We start from the raw sequence: 26,173 nt of genomic DNA on the forward strand, positions 1-26,173 counted from the left end.
AAAGAGCTTTAAGCTTCAGGGTCAGATAGTTGTACATGTACGCGTCACACCAAACAGAGTAAACAGGTTTATTTACAGAACAATGAACATCAACATTACACAGCTATTCTAAAAAAAACCAAAAACAGACATCTTTTTTTATTTATTTTTTATGCAAACGATTTTGATATGGGCATCACTGTTATTAAATCAGAACGTCATCCATCGACCGACAGAACACACACGAGTCCTGAACGCTGCATTGCATATAAATAGAGACTGAGAAAGTTCTGGAAAAGGTGCGCAGCACTCCCAACGCAGCGGTTCGTCCACAGCAGTTAGATCCGGTTATTAAATATGTTTGAGTAGCCAATTGAGACGAGATGAACCAATCACAAGTCAAGATGGCCCAAAGCAGTCAGGTGCACTTTGAGTGTGACGTCACAATAAAGAAATGCTGAGAGCTCACGTTGTGTTCCTTTCTTCCAACACCGACGCTGTCGCTTCACTCTGAGCACAACAGGAAGTTGGAGTAAAACCCAGCGGAGGCCCAACATCAGGGGTCCAGTTCTGTCCTTCATTAAGGCTAACAGCAGACAGTATATCAGTGAGGAGGAGGAGGAGGAGGAAGAGGAGGAGCTCCTCACCAGCGCAGCTTGTGACGTGGAGCTGCAGATGAGGAGCTGAACTGAGAGCCGTTTGTTGGTTTCACCACAACATTGATCCTGAACTCTCTGCTCCCACAGTCACGTCTGCTTTGCTGGACAATCATAAAAGTGGTGATGCCTGAAAGAACGAAACCATTTCAGCCCGTTGAGAGGAACGCTGGTTGGACGTGTTGAGCCGTCGTCTCCGCCGCGTGCTGCTGGCGTTCTGAAGAAACGCCCTGAAAGGAGGAATCCTGTCTGCTGGGAAGGTTCCTGAAGCTGGCGTTGAGATCATGCATCACGCTCTACTCACACAACATAGACGTCTAACACAGAGATATAGTTTCATCAGATATACTGGATCATTCCTTCAGCGAGGGCCGTCTGAAGGAACCTGCTCCGTCAGCAGAAATACATTCTATGTTATCAAGTAGAAACTATATGGTTGCGGTTTAATATTTAACTAAATGATCATCAACAGTTTGTTTAAGTTGTATAAAAATGCTTTTTTTTCCTCATGCAAATGTGGGGAAGCCCTGAGAGGCCGTGTTCAGGACTCACCACCGAGATAATCTCTCTTCATCTGTGGAACAGCAGCACATTTCTTCTTTTGGCGGGGGAAACTTAGAATGAATGTTCCTGTCAAAACCATCTGTCCGTCTCTTAGCAGCCATGCTGGAGACGTGCCGACGGTTTAAAAACGCTGTTAGAAAATGGATCGCTCCAATAGTTCTTGTGTTACTTGCTCTCAGGGCTTCCCGTACGCATGTCCGAATGAGAAAAGACCCGAGCGGGACATAATGATCATTTCAAAGCCGAACACATTAAATCCTACAGGCACCGGCGTCTTCATAAAAAAACTAGTCAATGAAAACAGGAACGTCGGCCAGACGGCGACTTCACTGAAACATCGCCTTCACAATCGTCCTTCAAAAATAACCGAAATGATGTGAAAGTCTGACAACGTGACCAACACGAGGGAGGCCGAGGGGTCCAGAACAGAAACGCTTCCCAGAGCACGAGGCAAGGCAGCTCGGTTCAGCTCCACTAGAAGCCGGTGGAGTGCACGCTGGGGATGGGGTAGAACTTGGAGATGCGGCTCTGGCTGGACGGGTTAAGGCACTCCGACTCGCCGCTCATCTTGAAGAACACTTCCTGTTCCTGCAGCTTCCTGGCAAACTCCTCCTCCAGAGCCTGCAGGCACAGAAACATGAGGGAGTGAATATGATGGGATGTGTAACCTAATTAGATCTCATCTATTACAAGGTTTTGCTTCAAAAGAATTATGTTTACTAATAAAAGGTTTGAGTAGATTGAGCTACTGAGCAGCGCCTGACGTGTTGTATCAGACCGAGGAGCCTCAGTGACGTCGTTCACGAGCGTGTAAAACCAGGAAAACCATCACCTTTACTTCAACAGCTCTGATGAATCACACCAATCACAGCTCTCTAAGCTGGTCACATGACCTTCATGACATTAAAGTGGGCTGTCTATTGTTTTCCTTGTGTATTCTGTCTCTGTCCATATAACAAAGTGTTTATAAAGCTATGGAGCCGTCTTCATGTGGGCGTCCTCCTGCTGGAGCGCTGGACCAGACCCACGTCTCTGTGGTTGATCTGGATCAGAGTCCTTCACCAGTTGAGGACACAGTGAGGCAGAGTTGTCATCATACTAAAAGTATCTCAATACTTAGTGAAATGACCTAAAACATCAGGAAAACAATGCTACAAAACATCCATCAATGCAGCATATGCAGAGTTATGAGTCACAAGACTGAGGATCAGGAAGTGAATACACTGATGAGCGTCCTGTCCAGAGGAACAGGTACTCTACCTTCTTCCTGGGCCGTAGCTTCTCCCTCCACTCCTTCAGCTCCTGGCTGTGCTCCTCGTCCAGTTCCTTCAGCTTCTGGGTCTCGTGTTCGATGAGCAGGTGGCACTTTTCGTTCTGAAACGCACACGGGGAGCGAGGCGGGCCCATGAAACACCTTTTTGTGCGTCCGGGCCGTCACGCGAGCCAGCGATCAGAACGGTTTATCTCTACCTGAAGCTGCTGGAGCTCTCGGATGTTGGCGTCGCACTGCAGCTGCAGGTCCCTCATCTGGTTCTCGTGTTTCTGATGCTGATGGAGCCGCTCGTTCTTCTGTCTCTTCTCTTCCTGGCCTGCAAACTGGAGAACGGAGACACCGTTAGGCTTCTGGGTTCTGCTTCTTTGAGCAGGTCACGGCTTCGGTCACAGCTTTCCATCCAATGGAAGACAAAAAAATGGTCGATTTCATTTCCCAGCAGAGCACGTTTGCATTTTGCTCGTCACCTGTTTGACCTTCTCCCTCTCCTGCTCGAGGGTGATGGCCGCCTCGGTGATGCGGAGGCTCTTCTTGAACATGGCCATGCGCGTCTTGGCCTCGCTGCGCTGGATCTTCGGCAGCCTGACTCTCTCCTGCGTCTGCTTGTTCTTCATCTCCTCGATCAGACGCTGGTTGTAGCGATGCATCTGCTCCATCTCCTGCACAAGCCACACAAGCAGACACAGGACATTGAGGGGGCGGAGCCCACAGAGAAAGAGACCTCGTCAATGCTCGGGTTGTGACGGGAACACAATAATCTCTCCAGCGGCCCGTACCTTCTCGTGTCTCTTCAGCAGCTGGTGTCTCTGCATGAAGTACTGGTCTTTGAGCTGCTGTTTGAACAGCTGGTGTTTCTCCTGCAGATGGCGCTCTTCCAGCTCCCACATGGCGGCTTCCCGTGCTGGTGGACAAAAGACAGAGCTAACTGATTAGAGGAACCGGTCACAGGCGTACGTCTCCTCCACATCGCGCCTCGTTCTGGACCGCTAGAGGACCTGCAGGGACACGGAGCAGAAGACGACAGCTGTGGGCTGAAGTTACTCCACCGGCTGAATGCTCCAGTTTGACAACTTTACCGACGAGGTTTCAGCTTCTGCTTTTAGTCTGTTTCCCCAGGGAAAGCCCTCGACAGGCTCCTAAAAACAGTGACACTCTCAGCGAGTGTTTCTCAGAAGTGTTGTTTGTGCAGCTTCTGGCATATTAAGCACAGATTACGTCCCCGGCAGCGCGACCTGCCGGCAGGCTGCAGTCCTGTTGTTTCAGGCTTGTTTACCGTTAATCTGACTCCCTATGAAGGAGAAACCACACACAGAGGACTGGACCTGGCGTTAACCTGCAGTTAGATACGAGCTGCGAGTTCTACAAAACACATTGTTTGATGAAACATTGAGCGTCAACTCTCTCTTTACTCGCTGTGAAGAGAAGAGAAGTAAACTCCAAACTTCACCATCAGGATCCGCTGAATGATGAATCCATGTGATCATAAATTGGAAGCGTGTGGCAGATTATTATTATAACATTAGCATAGTTAACGCCCCCTAAACACCATATTAGGGCAGCTGTTAGAAGAAGAAGTTCTATCTTATCAATCTACACAGCGATAATGTTGCTGATAGCATTTATATCTTTTGATAGAGAGAAGTGAAGGTTAGAGGTCGTCCTCAAGTTGTCATTTGGTGGTTTGCGTCATAAAGATAAAGTTCTATTTATTCCCAACGGGCTGTATGAGCGGCCTGTTAGATAGCTGTTAGCCGTTAGCTGTTAGCCGTTAGCTGTTAGCGGCTATCGTTAGATGTCGCTGCGTCCTGTGAGATGAACCGATAACTACGTGGCTGGAGGAGAGAACCTTAAAGTTGGTGAATGAGATAACAGCATTTATTTTCCCGCTGGTCTTGTCTGGTGGATAAAGAGCTGACGGGGTTTTGTTATAGATCCCAGAAACAAACTGAAAACAGGTTTAATATGATTGTCTGCCTGCTATAAATTGATCTGTTTACTGGAACCGCAGAGGTTTAGTCACGTGTTCAAACCCTGTCGCCAGAAAGAATCATCAATGTATTGAAGGTTTCATTCATGGAGAGCAGAAAACACCTCAAACTATCAGAAGCACCGGAGCCGACAGGAACCTTCCTGAGCGCAGCATCACCGGACCGACAGTAAGTCCGGCCAGGTGTCATGTTCACCTCTGAGAAGCTGCTGCTTGTGGTTGAGGCAGTCTCTCTCGATGGTGGCGAGCTCGTGTTTGTGCTGCTGGATGATCTTCTTCAGCGCCGTGTCCAGATCCTGCTGCTGCTTCTGAAGGAACTCTTGTTCCTGCAGGAGGAGGACAGAGATTACAGGCCACGCGAGGAAACGCAGGAAGAGGCTGCTGATCGACACAGGAACATGCCACATGATAATAATGACGACAATCAGCCTCGTCGTGATATTCATAACAATCAATCTTAGCCTCATGAGTGAGAAACTTGGACACAGAAACCTTTATCCATACATTAAGCTGGATCGGCTTTATGAGGCCGGCTGAAGGAGAGAGAGAGAGAGTGTGTGTGTGTGTGTGTGGCCTACAGGCTTTCTGCCAAGTTCACCCCGGGCTAAGCTCAGCTTGAGCTGGAGGAGCAGACAGTAATAACAGGTAATAAAGCGCGTCCCTCAGCTGGTTGTCACATTAATCCTCCCTGGCTCAGCTCACACTGCAATAAGCCGCCGTGTGGAGCTCAGGTATAATACAGTGAACACGTCCAGGTTTCTATTGACACACGTCTGCAAACGGCAGCACATGTGGAGCAGGAAGAGAAGCATTACATGGAATTATTGGGTTGTTAATCACAATAAAACACGCGCTCATTTACAAAACGTGTTACCTCACACAGTTGAAGTGTGAGGTTCAGAGAGTTGTCTGAATGCGACGCGGCTCACAACGTACAAATCTCACCAAACAGAAACAAGAGATTTGAGATCAGAACACCAGAATGTTCTCGCATGAGGTGCAAAATGAACAGCTGCACACTTTGCAGCATTTCTCTGTCGGCAGTAAACATTTCTCTCCGTGTGCTTCGTCGATGGCACAGCACCCCTTCAGGCTCGCTGTGGGCCTGTACTGATGTACTAAAAAAAGGTGTGTGTAGTCTCAAGAGTGAGTCACACTTTAAGAGACACGAGAAAGGAGGCCAGGTCCCAAATGTGAGGACCAGAAGGGTTTCACTTACAACCTGTTTGGGAGTGTTGGACAAGAGAGAAGGACTGAATCACGACATGAGCCGCTCCCTGAGGATCACGGTGCAGTGTCCTCCTGCACGCCGACATAAAACACTGCACACCAACACTCTGGACCTGTGACGGGGCTCAGCACACTCGGGTAGGCGGAAGGTTTGGAAAAGGCATGACGACGGCATCAAACGGCAGAAGAAATATCTGCAGGATAATGTTGTGCATGCTGCCCTCGCATAGTGGGAAGTCTGTTCCAACAAAAGGCCGAGAGGAAGAGCTGAGAGGAACAGGGTGTGTGCGAGTGTCAAAGTTTAAAGGTCACAGCAAACCGGGGCCCTCGTTATCTCCCTCGCTGGATAATATCCTCTCTGATACGTTTCATGATGTTTGTCACATGCTTTGGAGACAGTCCCCCTTCCCGTAAGCAACAGAAACTAATCAAATGAGAAGGAAGCCGAGGCTGGATTAACACTCTGTGACATGAGAGGTGGCAGCGCAGACTCATTTAGCGCCTGTGTGGCTGAACGGTGGTTATGCAAACACTCATAAGACAGATCAGAGAGGCTTGTGTGTGTCAGTATCAAAATAACTTAATATAAATAGGACATGTGCAAGCTCTCCCGCCCTCCTCACGCGTCTAAATGAGCGCCTAGGGAAGTGAAAGGACATTCGGCGTGACGCGTCGACCGTGCTAACCTCTTTCTTGCGGTTTTTCAGCATGTTCTGGTACTTGGACAGCTCTTTGTCCTGATCGCCTTTGATGCGCTTGGCCTCGTCCCGCAGCCGGTTGGTGTGCTCCTGCTCCAGCCGCTCGATGGTCTGCTTCTGCTGCCGCTCCAGGTTCTCCACCTCCTGGTCGTACTGACGCTTCTTACTCTGTAACACACGGGGGCGGACAACAGTTTTATCACTCATCTAAACCTGTATGGAAGCTTTGAATGTAAAGAGGAATACCATCGCTACGGCCCCAACAGTTACTGGCAACTGAAGGGACTCCTTCACACAGCAACATGGACAGTTCGTCCTGGAAGACCTGGATCTGTGTGCAGTGGAAGAAAACGCGCTCGGATGACTCATCGCCTTTCACACTTTTTCCTACATCTGGTTGTTTTTTTTCTGCAGAGAGTCAGAGCAAGCCTCCGTTTAACAGCCACAGAGTGACGTCTTTCCAGGCACAGCCCCGTCTCCTGCTTCTGGTGCTCCAGAGCCTCGAGATGGTGAAAACGTTCACTTACACAACGACAACTTCACCAGCACTTCTGTGAAAGACGCTGAACCGCCTCTCCAAGAAAACAGTGACGTGACTGAATGTTCATGAGAAGATTTGGAACGCCGACATTAATTTATTATGTGAAAGCAAGTCAGACACCAGCACACTTATAATACCTGCGTCAGAGTTAAATGAGGTCAGTGGTCCAGTGGATGCAGATTGTCAAGCTACAATGACGTGTCCAATGCATCCGAGTTAAAGGAAAACAGCAACTAAGGGAACACATGATGAAACGGTTAACACTGTTAATGATACTTCTGGTTTCTAGAAGCAAAAGCTGCCCCATAACAACTACTTCCTCCCCTGGGAAGAGCTTTAAAGGGCTCGGTCAGAGTTAAGCTTACAGGAACTCTGTGTGACATCTACAGCCAGTATTTGGCAGCAATGGAATATAATTACACAACTATGTTTTGATCTGCGTTTAATACAACCTGAAACTAAAGAACCATAGTGTTTTTGTTTGCCTATGCAACTCTCTTCATATCTTCCTCTGTGTCAGTAACCTTATGGGAAAGGCCGGGGCTGGAAAGGCAGTGTAGCGCCTGAGAGGAGAGCCAGGTCCACTGAGCCCACTGCAGGTGGAACATCCATGCGTGGACATTGGAGGCGGCCTGCACACCTCCCGCCCTCCCTCTGCTTCTCACACATGCTCTGTGGGGCCTTGCTTCAGTCTCAGCCGCCTGGCTCTTCCAGCGAGACGCCTGAAGTAATGCTGCGTTCCATTAAGCTCGTAAATCGAAGCTGGGAATGATCCTGCATTCCAGTACCACGAGTTGGAAAACTTAACCGGGGTTTGCTCCAGCCAGTTTAGCAATACCAACGAATGCAATGTGTAAGCAACGCGTCAACAGAGGGGAGTACGTCTGGTTGAAGGAGACAAGCCAACAAACTGAATATTACTACAGCCTTTTAATCTTTGCCGCCTGGCTCGATCCCACAGACCTGGAACAGCTTCCAGGAAGCGTTCCAGTAGAATTACCAACCGAACACTCGTCCTCCTTCAGCTGGGAGGTGGAGGCGTGAGGTCATGTGATGGTGGTGGAGTTCCTTGCGACAAAGTTTGTGGATGATTGTTAACGGAACATATACAACGGCTGGTTCATTTATTTTCCTGCCATGAGCAGAACTACGTCATGAGGAGACTGATGGGAAGCGTGACTCACAGACCAGCTGAAGAAAGAACTCACTAGAATGAATATGAAGTCGGCGGCTGGAGGATAAAAACTGCCGTTTGGTTGGATGCGTCTGAGCCGTAAGTCTCTTCTGGGAGGAGTGACTCACCGTGGTCTCCTGCTCAAAGCGCCGGTAGATCTGTTCCTTCTGCTGCTGCAGCTTGTTGCTGAGCTGCTGCTGAGCTCGCTGCTCCTCTTTCTGCAGGAGACGCAGCTCCCTCAGCTCCTGGCGCCTGGAGAGGAAGCGGGAGAGCGGAGAGATGGGAGGGAAAGAAGAGGGAAGAAGGAAAGAACATGAGGTGAATTCTCTGTATTGTTTTGGCATACAGCAGGGCAGATAGTGGACGAGCTTGGCCTCTAATGGAGTGCTGAAACGGCGACAGGAACTCCTCACAGTCAGTCGAGTTAACTCGAAGGTTACCAGGCAAGCCGTTTACATGCCATATAAAGATGAAGGCAGGTGAATACCTCAGGAACCTCATCTCCTCGTTCTTGGTATCATTGTCAGTGATGATCCTTGATGTCGTCACGCTAACTTCCACTCCGTCCACGATGAACTTTCGAGTCTTCTTCATTGTCTTCTTCTGACGCTTGTTGTCCTGTGGGGAAAAACAGAAGAAGACGTGTTCATGGAGGTATCTTTGGACCTGCTGGTATTCCAGCGTGTGGACTGCAAGTGTTACCTGCACGGAGATCGATCCAGGCTCTTTCGTTTTGGACAGAAAGCTTGAGATGGACAGGTTGAGGTCGACACTGCTGTTATCTGCAACCGAGCTGCTCATCGAGTCAGAATCTCTCTCTTTGTCATCCGCAGCTTGGTCTGGAACCGTCTTCTCGTCTTCTGCGTTCATCTTCTCCTTTTCCGTGGGCTTCTCTCCGTCCTCCTGCTTTGGGACAACTTCCTCCTGCTCTGGTAGCTTCAGTGTCACCTTGAGATTTTTGTACAGGTCCTCGTCCTCCGGCTGCTCGTCGGCCGGTGTGTTTGGCTCCTCCACAGCAGCCGTCTCCTCCTCCTGAGGAGCCTCAGTGACCTCTGACCCCTCTGCGCTGGCCTGTGGATGAGCCGGGACCTCTGACGTGTCCACTTCCTTTTCATCCTCGACGGCAATCTCCAGCTGCTGCATTTCCTTGGCCGGTGCTTCTGGTTCGGCCTCCGCTTCTGGGGAGGCGACATCTCCTCCTGCTTCTGGAGGCAGTTCCTCCACTGGCTTCTGGTCCAGCTCTCCGTCCTCATCTGGAGTGTTTGAAGCGTCCCCGGCTGCCGGGTTGGCGGCCTCCTCCACAAAGCCGGTGTCCACCACGTGGTTGGCCACAGGCAGCTCGGTGGGTCGGACCGAGGGGACGGCGGGCTCCACCTTCTCAGGGACCGGCTCCAGGCTGGAGGGAGACAGGGGGATCTTCTCATCCTCTGAGCTGGCAACGCTGACATCAGAGCGGGCGCGTTTGTGGCCCTGAAGCAGTTAAAGAGATTAAGATGGTTAGTTTTACCTTAAGACAGCACACAACGGGGGTGCACTGATGACCCGTATCTATTAACAGAAAGGAATCATCACTTGGTCAACAAAAAGAAAAGAACCAGTAAATGGTTCTGATCATAAATCATTTCAAGACATCTTTAAGATGAATTGATCAGTTACTTTTCTTTGTTTTTATTCTCGTATACTGAATATCTTTGTTGTTAGTTGAAGCTCAATTACTGTAAATAAATACTACGATGTGTTTATAGCTGGGCAATAAACATTCAATTATTAAGAATATTCAGACATTGGAATTAACATGTAAAATAAATATTAAAACTCTCAAAATAAATATAAAATAATGCCACACAACCAAAACAATGAATGAAAAGGGACTCTTTGGCTCCGTGAATAAAAAGATTGTGCAATTTCTACGTCGATGTTGAATCATGAATCATTAAAGATGACTGAGGTCATGTCCATATATATCGTATGATGAGTTAATCATTATTCATCGTAAAAGGCTGAGTGATCATTTATCAACATACTGTACTGAAACAGCTTTTAAAATTATTATTAAAACCATAACTAACACACTTCACAAGCAAATCCTCCCACTTGAGAATCTGAAAATGACAAAGATCAGCTGAAGAAGCAGATTAATCCTTTTTTAATATGCTGATCAATTAACTTCTCAGCTCTGGAAAAGAGAAGTCATGAAAGCTAGCAAGCTCCTTTTGCAAAGAGATTTTTGTAAATGTCTACACACCAGGTGGGACTCCGTCTCGTCCTCCTCTTCCTCCTCTTTGTGGTCTTCGATCTCCTCCGTGACCTCGGCCTTCGCCTCCGCTATGAGCTCTCTCAGCGGCCTGCTGTCCGTCACGCCGGACACGAAGGAATGCTGCGCAAAAAATAACCAGATTAGCGATCAGGATTTCGCCTCCACCGTTAACGGACAGCTCACGGCGTGGTGGAACATTTTACCCGCTGCGATAACGGCAGGAAACGGACACTTAATCCAATACAACCTTGAGAATTAAATTGCTCACAGTTTAACAGACCATATAAGACACAACATCTGAAAACCACACGGCGTTCCTTCACCCTTCTGTTACGCCCTCTGGAAACAAAACCATCAACTTCTTCGCTGCGCACAAAGAGACGACCTCACCTTCTTCGGCTTAGAAATCTGCTGCACATATTCTATCGTTGGCCTGAGAATATGCAGCTTCTTCGATATCAAAACCTTCATTGGCGGAAGACCGCCGTGTTGGATTTTCAAGCCCATTGAGTCGTCCTCTGTGCAGAACAATCCGTATCTGCAGCGTTCTGATGTATTTCCTCTGTGTGTGTGTGTGTGTATGGACGTGTCCTTGCTGCTGCCCTGTAAACAAGTGGCTCCGACTCGACTCGCACCTTAAACCGTTAAAAAGAAAAGCTGCACTGCTGACGTCAGCGTAGGCACAAAAGGGATGAGCGTCAGTCTGGCCAGGACGCGGACAGGTGAACAGATGTCCTGCAGGACGCTGCTGCGCGCTCTGAGTGGCAGCAGGGACGTGGGAACGGGACGGGGAACGAGGATTATTAGTAAACTTTGTAAAACCAGGGCACGAGGCTCAGGAACTGACCGGAGAACAGATCGACCTAATGAGCTCTCTCCTGACAATGAGACTGCGCGTCTCAAAGAGATAACTAATAGACTATGAGAGAATAAAAACAAATTATGTTATCAATTTAAATAATGTAGTATATATTTTCATTCTGTTCTTTTTTATCTATTAAAGTGTCAATTAATAACTGTCCCGTTCCAAACCGCTTCTCAGATGGTTCTGACGGGTCGGATTAGAATAAATTTACACCAAATGTAAAGGCTTGGTGGCCAATGCTTATGAACATTATCCACGATTTAACTGACAAAGTTGTGTGAATGTTCAAGAGAAAGGTACCTGGAGCAGTTGTGTGGGGCTCCATCTGTTGTCCACATGTTTGTCCAAACACCGCTTCAAGAAGTCACTGAATTCTGGGGACCTTTAGAGAAATAAATATAAGAAAATGTATTACTCTTCTACATTAAAAATCTCCGCACATCACAATATTATGTAGAGTTACGCAAAAACCAAAAACACAGGCGGTGTCCTGCTCCACGCTGTGACTCACCAGCGGGACGGCTGCATCAGGGTCGGAGGATCCGCCTTGGCGATCTTCAGCAGGACCCTCATGGGGTTCATCTCGTGGTTGGGCGGCTCTATCTGTGCCAGCTCTATCAGCGTGACCCCGAGGGACCAGATGTCGGCCTTGTAGTCGTACGGCCGGTCCTTGGACGTCTCGCACATCACCACCTCTGGAGCCATCCTGGAGGTACGGAGAGGACCGTCACGGACAGGACACGTTGGACTTCATGGATGTTTTGCTCGACGCACAAAGAAAGACCGACTCCTTCATGACAAACGGGTCTTCACTGACTACCCAAACATGTTTTGTTTGGTATTCAACTCACCAGTAAGGCGTCCCAATGAAAGAGTCTCTCCTCTGCAGGGTTTTGGTGTTTTTGGCAGACACACCAAAGTCAGCTGGAAGACAAAGGCAAACCAGATATTTGTTGGTGGGACGACGCTATCGTCATTTGTTTTCTCAAACTAAATGAAAAACAAACTGCAATCTCATCGGTGCGTGATAAGAACACAAATCAACACGGCCCGCGAGGACACCATGCACCGCTAGGACATTCGGTTTCACATTTTGCATGAAGACATCATGCCTCGCCTGTGTCGCGTGCGAGTATCAGCACCTCTGTGTGTGTGTGTGTGTGTGTGTGTGTGTGTGTGTGTGATGTCACTGGACAGAATGCTTTCTCTGTGTTATTTCTCTGAGCTTGTTCTATCCGCCAGTGACTCATGCTCCTAAGACGACTTCGTCACTGCATCTGCTGCTGGATACATGTCTGTTTACACACACACTGCTGCTGCTGCTCACCAATTCATTACGATGTCTGCTACGGCCGTGCAGCAACACTTTCACTGTGCAGCTTATGTCAGTCATTTTTAAATAGGGGCATTTCATTTATCCCAAAAGAAGACAGTGAAGACAGCTGGACCTTTTCTTATCTTATCTTGTGTTCTTGTGTCCCATCAACATGGTTCGTAAACCCGACACTTTCTTCTATCCAGTAGGGTTCACACACATTGTGACTAGTGGATTTCCCCGACTTTAAACCAAATGTCCATGAGCAAACATTGTGTGAAATGTGTGTGTAAACAGTACAAAGTGATAAAATACAGCATTTAAACTAACAATGAGGATTCAAAGCATACAGTAAACCTTAAATGACACAAATGAATGAGAGACAATAGTTTGATGAAAATAATAAACATTCATATAGATGCCTGTATGTATGCTGCTGATATTTGGGCCTCTTTCTTTTAGAAGTCCCTTTTTCAAACTCAGCGTGAATGAACGTCATAAACACATGAATATAACACATTTACACAACTTTGGGAATTTTGTTGTTTAAAGACTTTTCCAGGGCTGGAATAAACATTTTAATACTCCATGGCTTTTCCAGGTTTTCCATGACGTATGAACTCTGATCCAGTCACACACAGACATGAATCCTTCAATAAAAACAGCGCACATAACAACAATGAATGAACGATTAGTTCAACCCCTGGTTTAATGCTATCAAGTTGCATTATGGGGAATCCAGGGCTAAAGGCTAGACCTGTTCTTGTGACAGGATATCTCTAATGTTTCAAATCTGACGTCTGGGTTTTCAATTATTGATTCCACTTGTACCTGATAATCTATCGTCTGGTGTGAAGAGCTACAAAACGAAAACACATTTGACATTTCAGAGCTGCCATATGTCACTGACTTTTTCCGTTTGGTTACAACTTCTGTGTCATTCTGGAAATCGTACTTTACACGATAAGGTCACCACGTTTTTTTCTTGCGCCTGTGTCACATTCACAGAGTGGAACGTCGCGAAAAGGATCACGGGAGCTGGGAAGCTTCTTGCATTGAAAGAACATTGTTTCTCCGCTCCACACAACATCACATGACACACAGACTTGACACAAAGCTTCTGTTGGAGAGGCCTGTGTGTGTGTGTGCGCGTGTGTGTGTGTGTGTGTGTGCGTGCGTGTGTGTGAGAGACCAACGAGAACAAACACTTCACTCAGATTACTGAATGTGTTTAGCCTGCATGTTGTAAAAGCATGGATTGCTGTACAGCAGATTAATCTTGAGTAAACATCGTAAAGACTACGGCCAAAGGCACAGCGCCTACATCGCTCGAATGCGAACATAATTGAACCAGGAAAATGTATGAAAAAGACCACCGATTGTGGGATTGTGTGGTTGTCTTCATGGAGCCAGGTATGGATTGAATCATATCCATTCTGGGTATGATGGGAAACAGTTGGAGGGACAGATGGATTTAAACTTGGCCCTTACCCAGCTTGACGTCGCCGTTCAGCGAGAGGAGGATGTTGCCGGCCTTCAGATCTCTGTGGATGATTTTGTTGTCGTGGAGGTAGACGAGGGCCAGCAGAGTCTGGTGACACACCACCCTGATCTGAGGCTCTGTCAGAGGTCTCTCCAGTTCTGCAGGGATCACACGAAAAGACGCAAGCTTAGGATTCCTGACTGTGGAGCGCACACGCACATTCAACCTAATCCTGGACGGTTATATGAGCTGAGCTACATCTCATCAACTACCAGGAGCCAATGGACCCTGAGCTGTCTGAGCTAAACTGTGGCCCAGCGGTTTCAGAGTTCCCTTTCAGCAAAATGCTCCGAGTGAATTTGACTTCCCTCTGGCAAACAATTGCAGTCTATATGTCCAGGGCCATTATTGTGAAAGGGAAAGGAAGGAATAGATCTGGTGTGCGCGGTGTGTTATAGCCTTTACACTGACCGTGTATCTTTCCACTGAGCTGTTCAGTGCAGCTTTGACAACAGTTTCCTTTTCGACATTCTGACCTGTATGCAAAGAGGAAGTGCTGACTCACCGAGCATGACCGCGTCCACAGCCCCTCCACCACAGAACTCAATGAGGATCTGCCAACATGCGGGAGAGGGAAACACAGAGTCAATGTGGTTTTCAACACACGTTTATTCATGTAAAACAGCTTTCTTTATATAATGTTCATTATTAGAGATCAGCGACGGGTCATCTCAGGTTCAGAAAGACCCGCTCGCCTCTGCAGGAACATGCACTGTGTACGTTACAGGGTCCAGAACTCAACAGGCTCTCACCGTCATGTACCTGCAAGCAATTTGAGAATGAACCTCCACCCGGCCTGCATGAATGAAACACACCGAGCCGTTTAGGAGCTTTCAGTGCGGCTGTTGATGTAAGCGGATTGGCCCAGTTAGGGGCCACATTGTGGAAAAGGTTTCACACAGCTGTTTGGTCCAGAGCTAGCTATATGGCCTTGTTCTGTAAATAGGATTAAAGTTTCTATGGACGCAGCACTTGAGGCAGGAGCGAGTATGATTAGCAGGTAAGGAAAAGCATCTGGAGCAGAGTGTCTTCATTAAGCTCATGATCCTCTGCACTGAGATATGGGGAACACTGAGCCAAATGCCACAATAAGGAAAGAGGAAGTAAAGCCCGCAATTCTGCTATTTTGCAACCATTGAGAAACTAATTGTGGCTGATACGTTGGTTTAGGCCCCAGCTTATGCAACAGGGTCAGCCTGCATTTCAAATGGAAAGTTATTAAATCTTCTAAGAGGGTATGTATGGCCTTAAAAAAAGAACTAACTTTTGATCAAAGATCAATGGCGTTCCATTATTCTGTTGAGCTTTTCTACTTACAACAACAAAAAGCCCTTACAATGCCTCAAGTCTCAGAACAGTCTTGGCTATTCAATACACACACATACACACATACACACACACACACAGACACAATTCTAGTGTTTCTCTGTAGGCGTGCTGTTGTTTTAACAGCTCTGCTGCTCGACAATGGGCCACAGTGGTTGTTCACCGCGGGGTCAGGGCCGGGCCCAGAGTCGGAGCCGGGGCTTCCTCTCTCCTACACACAAACACTTGGAGAAGTGTGCACCCACAGATTTACTAATCCATTCATGTGGCACACAGAAGGAGGACGTGAGACTATGTGTGACCTCACCCAGATTAGTAACACCACTAGAGCCTTAAAAAAAAACAAGAAAAACTGTTGCTGTGCAACTGAAATCGGAAACTACAGTCAACAGGTGGCACAATTTAGTATGCAGTTCTGAAGTAAGTTCCCTTTCTTCGGTTATGTGGAACGAAGCCTTTCATCTCCAGGGGGAAATGTCCTGGACACTCTCTCCACTCTGATCAGGTGGTACACGGGCCAAGATTAAAATCAACACACAACCTCGATCAGACTACGGCCATTGTTGGGAAGACAATGGGGAGGAAAAGGGCGGAGCACTGAAATTAAATACTCAGGTAATCACGAGACTTGATATAGACCCCACTGTCTTCTTTGATGGTTGTGTACTGACTCGCATGAGTTGGTGTGTTACTGGAGTAGTGAGAGATTAACAGAGTTCCTTTCTCACACACACAGTTTATCTATTTATGAACACTTCCCTCACGTTTAGATCATAGTGCATAATCCCTATCTGCTGACACAGGTTTTCTCCAGGGCAGAGGTAAAAAAAACAAAACACACTACTTCTTCACCACAAGACAGAATCACTGAAGCACAACATAAAAGGCTTCATGCTAACATCAATGGCCTTAAACAGCTAAAACAGTGTTCCAGGGATTAGACAAACTAGTTTTTAAAGACAACAGATGATGAAATGTGGAAGAAAGGCTTAAGTGACAGACAAAGACATAAAAAGAAGAAGCTCAAATCCACAGTAAAGAGATTATAAACTGCTCTGATAATTAACAGCTTGAAAAGCTGCTCGTTTCTGCTGTTCATGTGAACTTTGCCCTAAACATTTTGATAAGGAAAAGGAACTTTCATAAAGCCTTGTGATAACAGGATATAATAGTATAGTCTCTTCATCCATTATCTTTCTCCTATCTGGGGGCTGAGTCACGGGTGGCAGCGAGGGACTCCAGATTAGAAGTCCTTCTCCCAGCAACATGTTCCAGCTCTCCCCTGGGCGCCCCGAGGGGTTCCCCGACCAGACCAGGTACACGATCCCTCCAGTGTGTTCTTGGTCTAGCCCGGGGCCCTCTCACGTCCACATAGGACGCGCCTAGAACGCCTCTAAAGGGTTGGTGTCCAAGAAGAGCCTGATGAGCTGGATCCTCTCGACGTGAAGGATCTACTTCACTCAGAGCTCCCTCTGGATGTCTGAGCCCCTCAGATAGCTCTCCCCTGTACTCACCCACAGTTTGGCTTCATAATAGAAAGCGTCGAGCAGCTTGACAATGTTTGGGTGGTCGCAGGAAGCCAGGATTTCAATCTCCACCATGTAATCCTCCAGCTCCTCCTCGGTCTTCGTGTCGATCACTTTGGCTGCAGCTAGAATTCCCGTCAGTTTGTTTTGGGCCTGTAGGATGAAAATGTTATCAGTTTGTTGTATGGTTATTCAGGTCAGTCTTAAATCTTTCTTTTCTTGTGCTGGGCTCTAGTTTAGAACATTTCAGAGCTCAGGATGAACACATGTGATGTTAAAACTTGGTTTATGTTAGACCTGCAACATTTAGACCTGCAACATTTCCCCACACACACACACACACACACACACACACACACACACACACACACACACACACACACACACACAATCTAAAAACATAAAATAAACCGTGTTGGCTTTGCTGTAGGTCTCAGTAAATTAGTGTGACGGTAGACAGGTCTTGTTGGAGTGGAAATGTCTCCTGTTTGTTTTAAGCTTTTCTGTCGGCAGGATGTGCTCAACGGAGATATGCGATTCCGCAACTTCTCGATGATCTGCCATAAACGCTGTTTAAAAACACCCACACCCACATAATCTACTCATCGGGGCTAAAGCAGACTGCTTGTATTTCACTAGGCCTCACTATGAGGACGATATCTCTGGGATGCTGCATCAGTGCAGCGCTGCATTGCAACTGGTGCGACCCAAAGCTCAGACACAACTCTGCAGTTTACTGTTCGTAGATCTCCTTCAGCTTGACTCTAAAACGTCCCCGGGACAATTTTTAACCATAGAATCACAATGGTGAAGGATTACTCTTGGTACTTTCCCCCCCTCCTTTCTTTTCTTTCTTCAACAGTCGGTCTAGTTCACGTGAACCCTGCCTGTTGGAATGCTGGGAAATTGGCACCATGTGATGAAATCATTGTGCAAGAAGATTAGACTTAGGCTAAGAATGATACGAAATAACACCGGATTGAAAACTCGGGTAAGTCCAACTGTTTCAAAGTGTCCAGAAATAGCATCTGGCACCAAAGAGGCAAACAGTCTTTATGAACTGTGTCGCTTCAGCGCACACTTCCTGGTATCAGACTTCAGGTCGGGCCCTCCTGTGTGATAACATTTACTGTCACTCATGCAAATGAAGCTCCTGGCTCCAGCAATACACTGGGGTCAAAGCAAACGACCACTGTCATCGATGAGGAGGCGTTGCTTTGATATTGGGACAGATATTTAAACATATATGTTAGTTAGTGGTTAGTTAGAGCTTTACTTTACTAACTTTGCATACGTTTTTTAGATTTAAATTTAGCATCGTTCTATGTTGATTACGTGTCTTGTTGTCTTGTTTCATATGGCATGTTCTGGTGTTTGTTCTTGGAATGTGTTGTTTGTCTGTTGTGTACTGTGAACCTTGTCTGTTGTTGTCTGTAGGAGTCTGTTGTTGTCTGTGGTGACAAATGAGTTTCCCCACTGGGGATTAATAAAGTTGATCTATTAATCTATTTAAGTGAAGTGTAAAGCAACAGGGGAGAACTCATAGGTACACAGACTTCAAAGGGAGAGCGGTTAGACCTGTAGGAGGGACCTCAGCAACACCTGTGCCCCAGAGCAGGTGTAAGGGCTGAGGGGACAAGAGAAACAGGGGGAAGGCCACTCAAAGAGAAGCAGACGGACTCCTACCTTGAACACCTTTCCAAAGGCTCCATCTCCCAGTTCACCGATGATGTCCCATACCTCCTCCGGATTCTCATCTCTGCGCACGTGCTCGTACTGCTTCTTCTTCTTCTCGGCACCCAATTTAAATATCTTACGGAAATTAAAGAACGACATGCTGAATCCTCGGGCACTCGTTTACAAAGTTGACAAAGGAATCCCCCCCACCCTTTAAAAGAGAAAAGCCGGACTGGTGTCGCGTGTCTTGAACAGTTTTAGAGAGCACGTCTTGTGAGTGCTATGTGCGTCCCATTAGTCAGAAGAACCCGCTCGGAGAACGTTAGCTTTCATGACATTTCGGACCGAAAGCTAGCCTAGCCTTTGACACCGTGTTGGGCCAGTCCACAGAATAGCTTCTTCTCTTCGGGTCATTGTTAACCCCCTACACATAAATAAACCCGTACAGTTAACGTAGACGTGTCCGCCCGAAGAAGACCTTATTTGAAAGCGAAGTCGGAATAAGCTCGTCGTCGTTCCAACTCCTGACGACCCGCTGGCCCAAAAACCCTGTGGGGCTCTTTCTCAACCAAAAGAAGAAGAAAAACAAAGATGAGTGAGGCGTCCTCCTAAGTAGTTGTATTCCACAAAATTATTCATCCGTTTCCTTGAGGTTTAAAGACGGTTACAGTTGATCACGTACGTTAGCATAAGCCAAAACGGTTAAAAAAATAGAAAAGAAAACGGTCACCGGTCCCTTGCTGTGAGAGGGGTTTAGCAATCTAGCGGATTTAGTGTCTGCGCGCGTCCCCGGGTGCGCGCGGCTGCGGTTCTTTCTCTCTGTTCTCCTCGTGTTTGACAGTTGGCGGGTAATTTCAGTCTTCTGCTGCCCTCGTCTGTATGGGAGACCAAACACAACTGATCTGTGGGATATGGGGACGTTTAAACCTTCCGCGGCTATACTGTCGCGTATTTTCATCAAGAAAAAATAACATGCGTTGTACTTGTTCATTGTAGTGTTACTGCATCAACGTGCCACCATCGTCTCAATCAACACTTCACCCTGGCTCCTTTGTGTTCCTGAAACTACATGTCCCATAAGCCATTGCGAAAAACAACCGCGCAGTACGGACAGTAAAGTGCGAATACGACTTTTTTAAACATATAACGTTAGATATTTTAAGGCTACTATGCCCTTGGGACATTTATATAATCTTATACGTATGTATTAACGCTAAAGAGCTACTATAAATAACAAATACGCATTTCACGTAACTCAACAACCCGTCACGTGACTCATATTTTGGGTTCCTGTCAAGACACGCCACCGGAGCTAGCTTAATTTCTTCGCCGACAAAAAGGAGCGGTACAAAATCTGCCTCTGTTTTCATCATGACATGCAGCCAGCCACGATGGACCCAGCAGACGAGCCCGCGTCGATGTTGTGGGGACTGGACCCGATCTTCTCTGCCTTCGCCAGGCTGTACGTCAGGGACATCCTGCAGATGGCCGAGTCCACGCAGGTGCCAGGTAATAACACCTAGCGGTCCCCGTAGAAACACCGGGTACCCGTGGGCTTCACATGTGGAACCGTCACAGGGAACATTACAGGTCGGAAGCTGTGTCCCCAAAAGCGAACGTGACCTGAACACACAACACAACAAACGAACCTACACGTGGCTCAACCAAGCAAACCGTTTACAAACTAATGTCAGTTAGCTTTACTGTAAACTAGCTTGTTAGCGTCAACTAATTTGCTCCTTTGTAAACGAGTTGACAACTTTAAAATACGTTTTTATTGTTTATCTATATGTAATATAGGATTACGTTCGGTGTCATCACTGTGACTTTTCACGCTGACTGTTTTTCACTCATACCTGATAATGTTGACAATAATAATTAACTATATTATATATGATATGTCTCAAAGGTATTTACTTCTACAACCTGCATCCCATCTACAAAGTCGATGTGCTTGGCACAGTGGTTTACAAGAGAGAAAGAGACGACTTCTTCTGTTATGGAGGTAATCTTTGTGTTTCCCTGTGTGGAACAAACACCTTGACTGTGAGCGCTGTCTGTGGGACTCACTGTGGCAATGCTGGCAAAGAGCGACATTATTCTGTGATTTGGATAGTCTCCATCTCTGACAACGCTCACGTTTCTGTTGATGTCTCACTCCTGTTGTATAAAGGCCTAAAAGAAGCACGTCTTTCACCTCACAATCTCAAACACAATCACGTGCAAAAACTCATTTTGAGTATCTTTCCTTGTGTTCACAGTGGATGACGGCACTGGTGTAATAAACTGCCTCTGCTGGAAGAACGACCTGTTTAAAGGGAAGGAAGGTCCTACCAAAAGTGAGTTTGCATTTGTATGATTCTGTGTTGGCAAGATAGTATTCATCGATATTAACACATTTGAAATAGCCTATAGCGTCCTCCTAGCTGAACTTGTCATGTAAATATTCAAACTGTTAGTGCAGCTTAAAAGTCTAGCGTCATTATCAATTAGTTAAACTATTTTCAAAGGGGCTTAATAAATACATTATTATACGTTCATTTATTGACACAAATCGTTGTGTGACGTCCAATATTCTTTCGTTATCTCCAGCTGGAGCAACGCGCAGTGATGGGGCTGAAGGAGGCTTCAACCCAGTCGCTGAACTGGAGAAGCTGAGGCGGGCCCAGCAGGGCCGCTGCCGTCTGGAGATCGGAGAGCTGCTCCGAGTCAGAGGACCGGTGAAGACGTCGAGGCAACAGAGAGAAATCATGGCCTCCACATATTGTGAGTACAGAGGGCTGTCCTCTGCATGCCACAGAGGCAGTTTGATACCAGAACCCATCATCCATTGTCACTTATTGACCTTGCAGCTACGCCCACCAATGTACCCAGAATACCCAAACCTGAAGACACTCTTGAAGTGCCTAGCAAAGACACTTTTTGTCCTGTTACCTGCAGCCTACACGTCTTCTTTACACACACACAACCACACAAGCACAGCACATTCTTTATTTGAGAGGACCCGCCATCGATATCATCTGTCCATTCATCACGTGTGTGTCTGTATCCGTGTGTGTTCCCAGATAAAGTAAACGACCCAGTGATGGCGGTCCAGATAGCGTGGATGATGGAGGTTCCTCAGCTCTACAGACAGTTCTATGACAAACCGCTAGAGCTGCGACCCAACGCACCGGGGTACAGACATTCATCTCTTTTTTTACGATAACATTTTTATTTTGTATTTTTAGCTATTCATTTAAAATCAACCACTTTCAATGAAAAAATGGACAAAATGTATATATAATGTATGTGTACTCACACATACATAAATATACACATATTTATAAGCATACAACATATAATTAATAACAAATAAAATAAAAACCTCATCTCCTAACGTACCATTCCAGTAGATCACCACTGTAGCCAGGTTTACATCCCAATTGTTGTACATTTTAACCCGATTTCCAGAAAATTGGCTGAAGAAAATACTTATTTTTGCAGTTCCATCCACCACTAAATATTAGTTGGTGGTTTAATACTCCAGCATTGTGTAATTAAATAGTTGCAGAAGAAGAGGGAGCAACCACATGACATCATTTAGTTTGCAGTCTTCTTCGATACAGCATGATGTTCATTTAATACATAACAGTCCATTTAGCATCAAATAGACCATAAAGCAGAGTGTGGGTTTTCACTTCATCAAGTCAGTTGTAACATTTTGTTGACTCTACATACGCGTCTTTCATGCCAAACGCAACAGATATCATCATTGCAATCTGTCACTGATATTGCCGTTGTGATCCGTCTTGCAATATTTGTGGGAATAATACAATTTAACTTAATTATTTTAATTTCTTGTAAAAAGCATATTGAAATGATGTGAATTATTTTGCAGTAACAACAGTATTAACGGCCTCTCAGAGATATTGCTCCTCATGCATTGTGAACGTTTCAGAAGACCATGTTGTGATTTTAATAACATTTCTACTAATTGCGCAGCCTTAGACATATGCAAGTACTACGCATTAAACTGAATAACAATCTAACCACAGACACAAAGTTTATACTAATGTAAACATTAGTATAAACTGTATTAAGGCCGTATTCTTTGTCTGCTCAGTGACTCTGCCCTCAGCTCCCTCAGCAAGGCAACGAACATCATCAAGGATTTCCTCAAGCAGAAGTCGGTGACTCGGTTCAGACCCTACGATGTCCTGGACCTGCTGCAGCCTCTGATCTCCAGCCAGCCTCAAACGGCATCAGCGGACACGGTACATGTGTGGTGGTGCAGGTGGAATGAAACAAAAATCAAAGGCCGGACTGCATTTGATGTGCTTTAGGTGAGGGTGATGAAGGAAGGGAGGGGGTACAGGCAGGATTTCATTACTCGCTTACGAGCTCATTTGTATTCTTTCATTTGAAAACGTCGTCCTACATTTTGGTTTTCCTTTGTCCCATGAAACTAGACAAGAAGATATCACGCTGAGGTATTTCCATGTAAATGAAGATCTGAAACTGAACCACAGTGATAGATGCCGCACAGAGTCTGCCTCTGATTCATGCCTCCTCTCATCTTCACACATGCTTATTGGCTGCAACACCAGCGTCAATGCTCGCGTCGTTTCAAATGCAACTTCCCGTCAGCGTCGTGGTTTTATTGTGCTTCTCTGTTGCTGTGCAGGAGCCGGTGGCGGGTCCCTCTGGATGCCAGCAGCTACGCCAGCTTCTGAAGGAGGCCCTGCAAATTCTACAGGACGAGGGCGTCGTATACCGCAGGGTCAAATCCCAGGATGAAGTCTATCACGTAAGTAACAGCTGCATAGACTCCCTGCTCTTCCGTTGGTAACCTTAGTGAGGATTCACTGTGTTTACCCGCCCCGACAGGTGACCGCACACGACACAGATCTACGCATAGCCGTCAAAGACGTCATCAGAGAGGACTCGCAGAGAGAGAAGTGTAAGTAGACTTCCTTTTGTTGCTGTTAGAGGGAAACGTTGCTTTGGCTGGTTCCAGCCGCCTGCTCTCATGGCAGGTAAACGTGGTTACACCTTGTTCCGGCCCAGTGGTTGTATGACACTTTTTTCTGACACATCCTTCTATACATCGTCTCAGCGGTTCTCAGAGGGGGTACGTGAGATTTCTTTTTAATTGGCTTTAAAAAGAAATCCTTTAAAAATAGTTATTCAATACATATTCAATATAAGTAAGTTCATAAACATAATTTGATATACTCTATATTAAATCAGAAACTGGTTACGGGGGTATTTGACTGAAAAGATAATTTCCACAGGAGCTACATTACTGAAAGAGGTTTGAGAACCACTGCTCTAACTAATCCCACATTCTGCCAACACACTCACAACATATTGACATTATTTGCACCATTTGTAATCCCTGTTTTTACAAGATGCCATCTAGTCCCACTCTCCTCCTCACTGAATGCCGGACAAACGAGCCGGGACATTTTATTGCAAATGTCAATAAGTGTTTAGTTACCTTAATGAAATAATATAATAATTCCAGTATTTCTGGTGCAGACAATTGAACCCGCTATTCTGACTTCCTTGGTCAATATTGTAGTCTGCACTTATCATCAGCACTGGTTGACTTCCAGAACAAAGGCGGCGTAGTAGTGAGCTTTAGATCAACGTTGACATACTGTGTTTTTAGTTTGACTCTGTGGCAATGTGCGAGTATAGTGGAGATTATCAATCAGTTAAAGAAATCAATAATGAATGCTGTTTCTCTGCTTGTCAAGTGTGTACAAGCACACCTGCTGTATGTCACAAAAAGTATTTCTTGTCCTTTAAAAAAATGTATCTAATAAAAATGCTGAATATTGTGTAGACATATTGAAAACAACCAAACTTTTCACTGTACATGCAGTTTGTTCACGGCCACATGCCTGCGTGCTGACAGCTGCTTCCTCTCGTATCTGTAGATGCGGAGAAGGGTTGCCACATCCTGCACATCCTGTCTGCTGTCAGGCAGCGCCACAGCCTCAACGTGAGCAAAGCCACGCTGGAGCTCGTCCTCAAATCCCTGGAGTGCAACAGCGACATCGTCAGCACCAGTGACAGCCATTACACCGTGTTTTGACCTGAGCGTGACGGCGGCGGCGGGAACCACGGTGTCACTGCAGACACTGCGTGCACTGGGACTTATTGCTCCAGGATGTGAGCGTCCAATACCTTTTGAAGTGAATCATGACGTTTGTATTCCCCTATTCATCGTGACGACTGTGAAGTGGGGATCTTGCCAACTTGAAATGACTACTGCATAATGATAGACATTAGGGAAGCGTTCAGGACCACCATGCACTTCATGTGGTAAACATTTACGATAAAAGACCTGATTAAAGGAATGGGAGATAAATAGCAGGCCAGAGATCAGGCTTGCCTTGATTCACCCGCTAAAGGGGCCTTGGGGGCAAAAACTATCTCCCGGGGCAAAATGTAAGACTTCTACACTCTGGTGGGGTTTCTTTTATGCCGTTCATTTGCAAGTCGGTATGTTCTTTTTACTGCTTCATGCACAGTGAGAATATAAAACAAGTAATTATCCAAGAAAATGTGACGCTGCCATCCAAACAGACCATAGATATATCACATTGAACCACACTATCTCAACCAATAATAAAGTGTGTGTGAGTGAGAGAGGGGGCCATTGCATGACCAACAGCAGAGATGAACTATGACCCCATGCGGCTGAAGCCACACTTAATAACACACAGTGAAGATGTGACGACATCATCTCACCAACACACACCACCACCAAAGGGACAATGTTAAAGATCTCTCAACATCCAATAGCCCGACTCATTACCAGCAATCAAAAGGTGCATTTTATCGTCTGTTGAGCAACCTCGTCCTTGTGGACATTGTACATGCAATTCAAAATGTCACACTTTCCATAGTGTTCAATACCAGTTTATTTATTTTATTTTTTCTGCAGCCTGGCTGTTGTATCGTTCCATGCCACGTCTACGCACCAATCAACATGATGAAATAATGAAGCAGGAATGTTGAACCTGGCTTTATCCTACGTTCAGATTTACGTCTGGAAATGTATATGAAAATGAGCACATTTAATAAAATAATTTGTCATTTGCATATATAAACATACATATTTTTAACCTAAGGCAACAACTGGGGAAGTTCCATGGCGGGCTCTAGTAGTTTATTTATTCAGTATGTTTTACCCTCTTCACCCGCCTCTTAAAGGGTGACACTGCTCTGAAACCTCGCTGCATCTTTCATGAAGCAAACAGCGAGCAGCGCAGCCGGTGCCGGTGTCGCTGTGTGCGCACGGGGGCAGTGTTCGGCCGCTAATTGGCTCGCTCATGTAGAGCAGGCGGCTGCTGATTGGTCGGCTTTTAAACATCTGTATCCATATCTCCAGTCGCTCGTGTCTCCGGCCAGAAAGCTGCTCGTGACTCAGAGCCTGGAGGAGAGCTGCCCCTTTAAAGTAATAACACAGCTCGCGACGAAGTCGGGCCCGCGTGCATGTAACCGTGTTCCAAAGGCTCGCGATAAGCGGGAAGAGAGGGGGGGGGGGGTATGCCGGGCCCCGAGGG

At 46.4% G+C, this 26,173-nt stretch overlaps 2 protein-coding genes across 2 annotated transcripts; one reads left to right on the forward strand and one right to left on the reverse strand.

Annotated features, from left to right (window-relative positions):
- Window positions 1–54: 54 nt before the first annotated feature.
- On the reverse strand, window positions 55–19,655 carry LOC137799640 (STE20-like serine/threonine-protein kinase). The gene is made up of 18 exons (XM_068596464.1): window positions 18,621–19,655; window positions 16,923–17,087; window positions 14,588–14,636; window positions 14,031–14,180; window positions 12,076–12,148; window positions 11,736–11,930; window positions 11,525–11,606; window positions 10,348–10,479; window positions 8,805–9,572; window positions 8,590–8,720; window positions 8,231–8,354; window positions 6,376–6,555; window positions 4,656–4,785; window positions 3,249–3,373; window positions 2,940–3,131; window positions 2,670–2,795; window positions 2,460–2,573; window positions 55–1,820 (listed from the first exon to the last, which is right to left on the reverse strand). Exons 1-18 carry the CDS (start codon window positions 18,768–18,770, stop codon window positions 1,674–1,676), a joined length of 3,033 nt encoding a protein of 1,010 aa, XP_068452565.1. The 5' UTR covers window positions 18,771–19,655; the 3' UTR covers window positions 55–1,673.
- Window positions 19,572–25,698, forward strand: stn1 (STN1 subunit of CST complex). Its single transcript, XM_068596465.1, has 9 exons — window positions 19,572–20,120; window positions 20,521–20,616; window positions 20,873–20,950; window positions 21,204–21,377; window positions 21,677–21,788; window positions 22,717–22,867; window positions 23,278–23,400; window positions 23,481–23,553; window positions 24,539–25,698. Exons 1-9 carry the CDS (start codon window positions 19,988–19,990, stop codon window positions 24,694–24,696), a joined length of 1,098 nt encoding a protein of 365 aa, XP_068452566.1. The 5' UTR covers window positions 19,572–19,987; the 3' UTR covers window positions 24,697–25,698.
- Window positions 25,699–26,173: the final 475 nt, after the last annotated feature.

The sequence above is a fragment of the Clinocottus analis genome, unplaced genomic scaffold, assembly GCF_023055335.1.
Source record: "Clinocottus analis isolate CAN_PGR_092001 unplaced genomic scaffold, fCliAna1.0.p SCAF_37, whole genome shotgun sequence".
NCBI lineage: Eukaryota > Metazoa > Chordata > Actinopteri > Perciformes > Cottidae > Clinocottus > Clinocottus analis.

What these genes read in the sequence shown, in the direction of transcription:
- LOC137799640 (XM_068596464.1), bottom strand. Translation starts at nt 18,770, where the DNA reads ATGTCGTTCTTTAATTTCCGTAAGATATTTAAATTGGGTGCCGAGAAG. An exon ending in ATTATGAAGCCAAACTGTGG is followed by an intron (nt 14,637 to 16,922) that starts GTGAGTACAGGG and finishes GCATGTTGGCAG; the next exon opens with ATCCTCATTGAGTTCTGTGG. An exon ending in TTCATTGGGACGCCTTACTG is followed by an intron (nt 11,931 to 12,075) that starts GTGAGTTGAATA and finishes CCGTACCTCCAG; the next exon opens with GATGGCTCCAGAGGTGGTGA.
- stn1 (XM_068596465.1), top strand. Translation starts at nt 19,988, where the DNA reads ATGCAGCCAGCCACGATGGACCCAGCAGACGAGCCCGCGTCGATGTTG. An exon ending in GAAGGAAGGTCCTACCAAAA is followed by an intron (nt 20,951 to 21,203) that starts GTGAGTTTGCAT and finishes CGTTATCTCCAG; the next exon opens with CTGGAGCAACGCGCAGTGAT. An exon ending in CTGCGACCCAACGCACCGGG is followed by an intron (nt 21,789 to 22,716) that starts GTACAGACATTC and finishes TTGTCTGCTCAG; the next exon opens with TGACTCTGCCCTCAGCTCCC.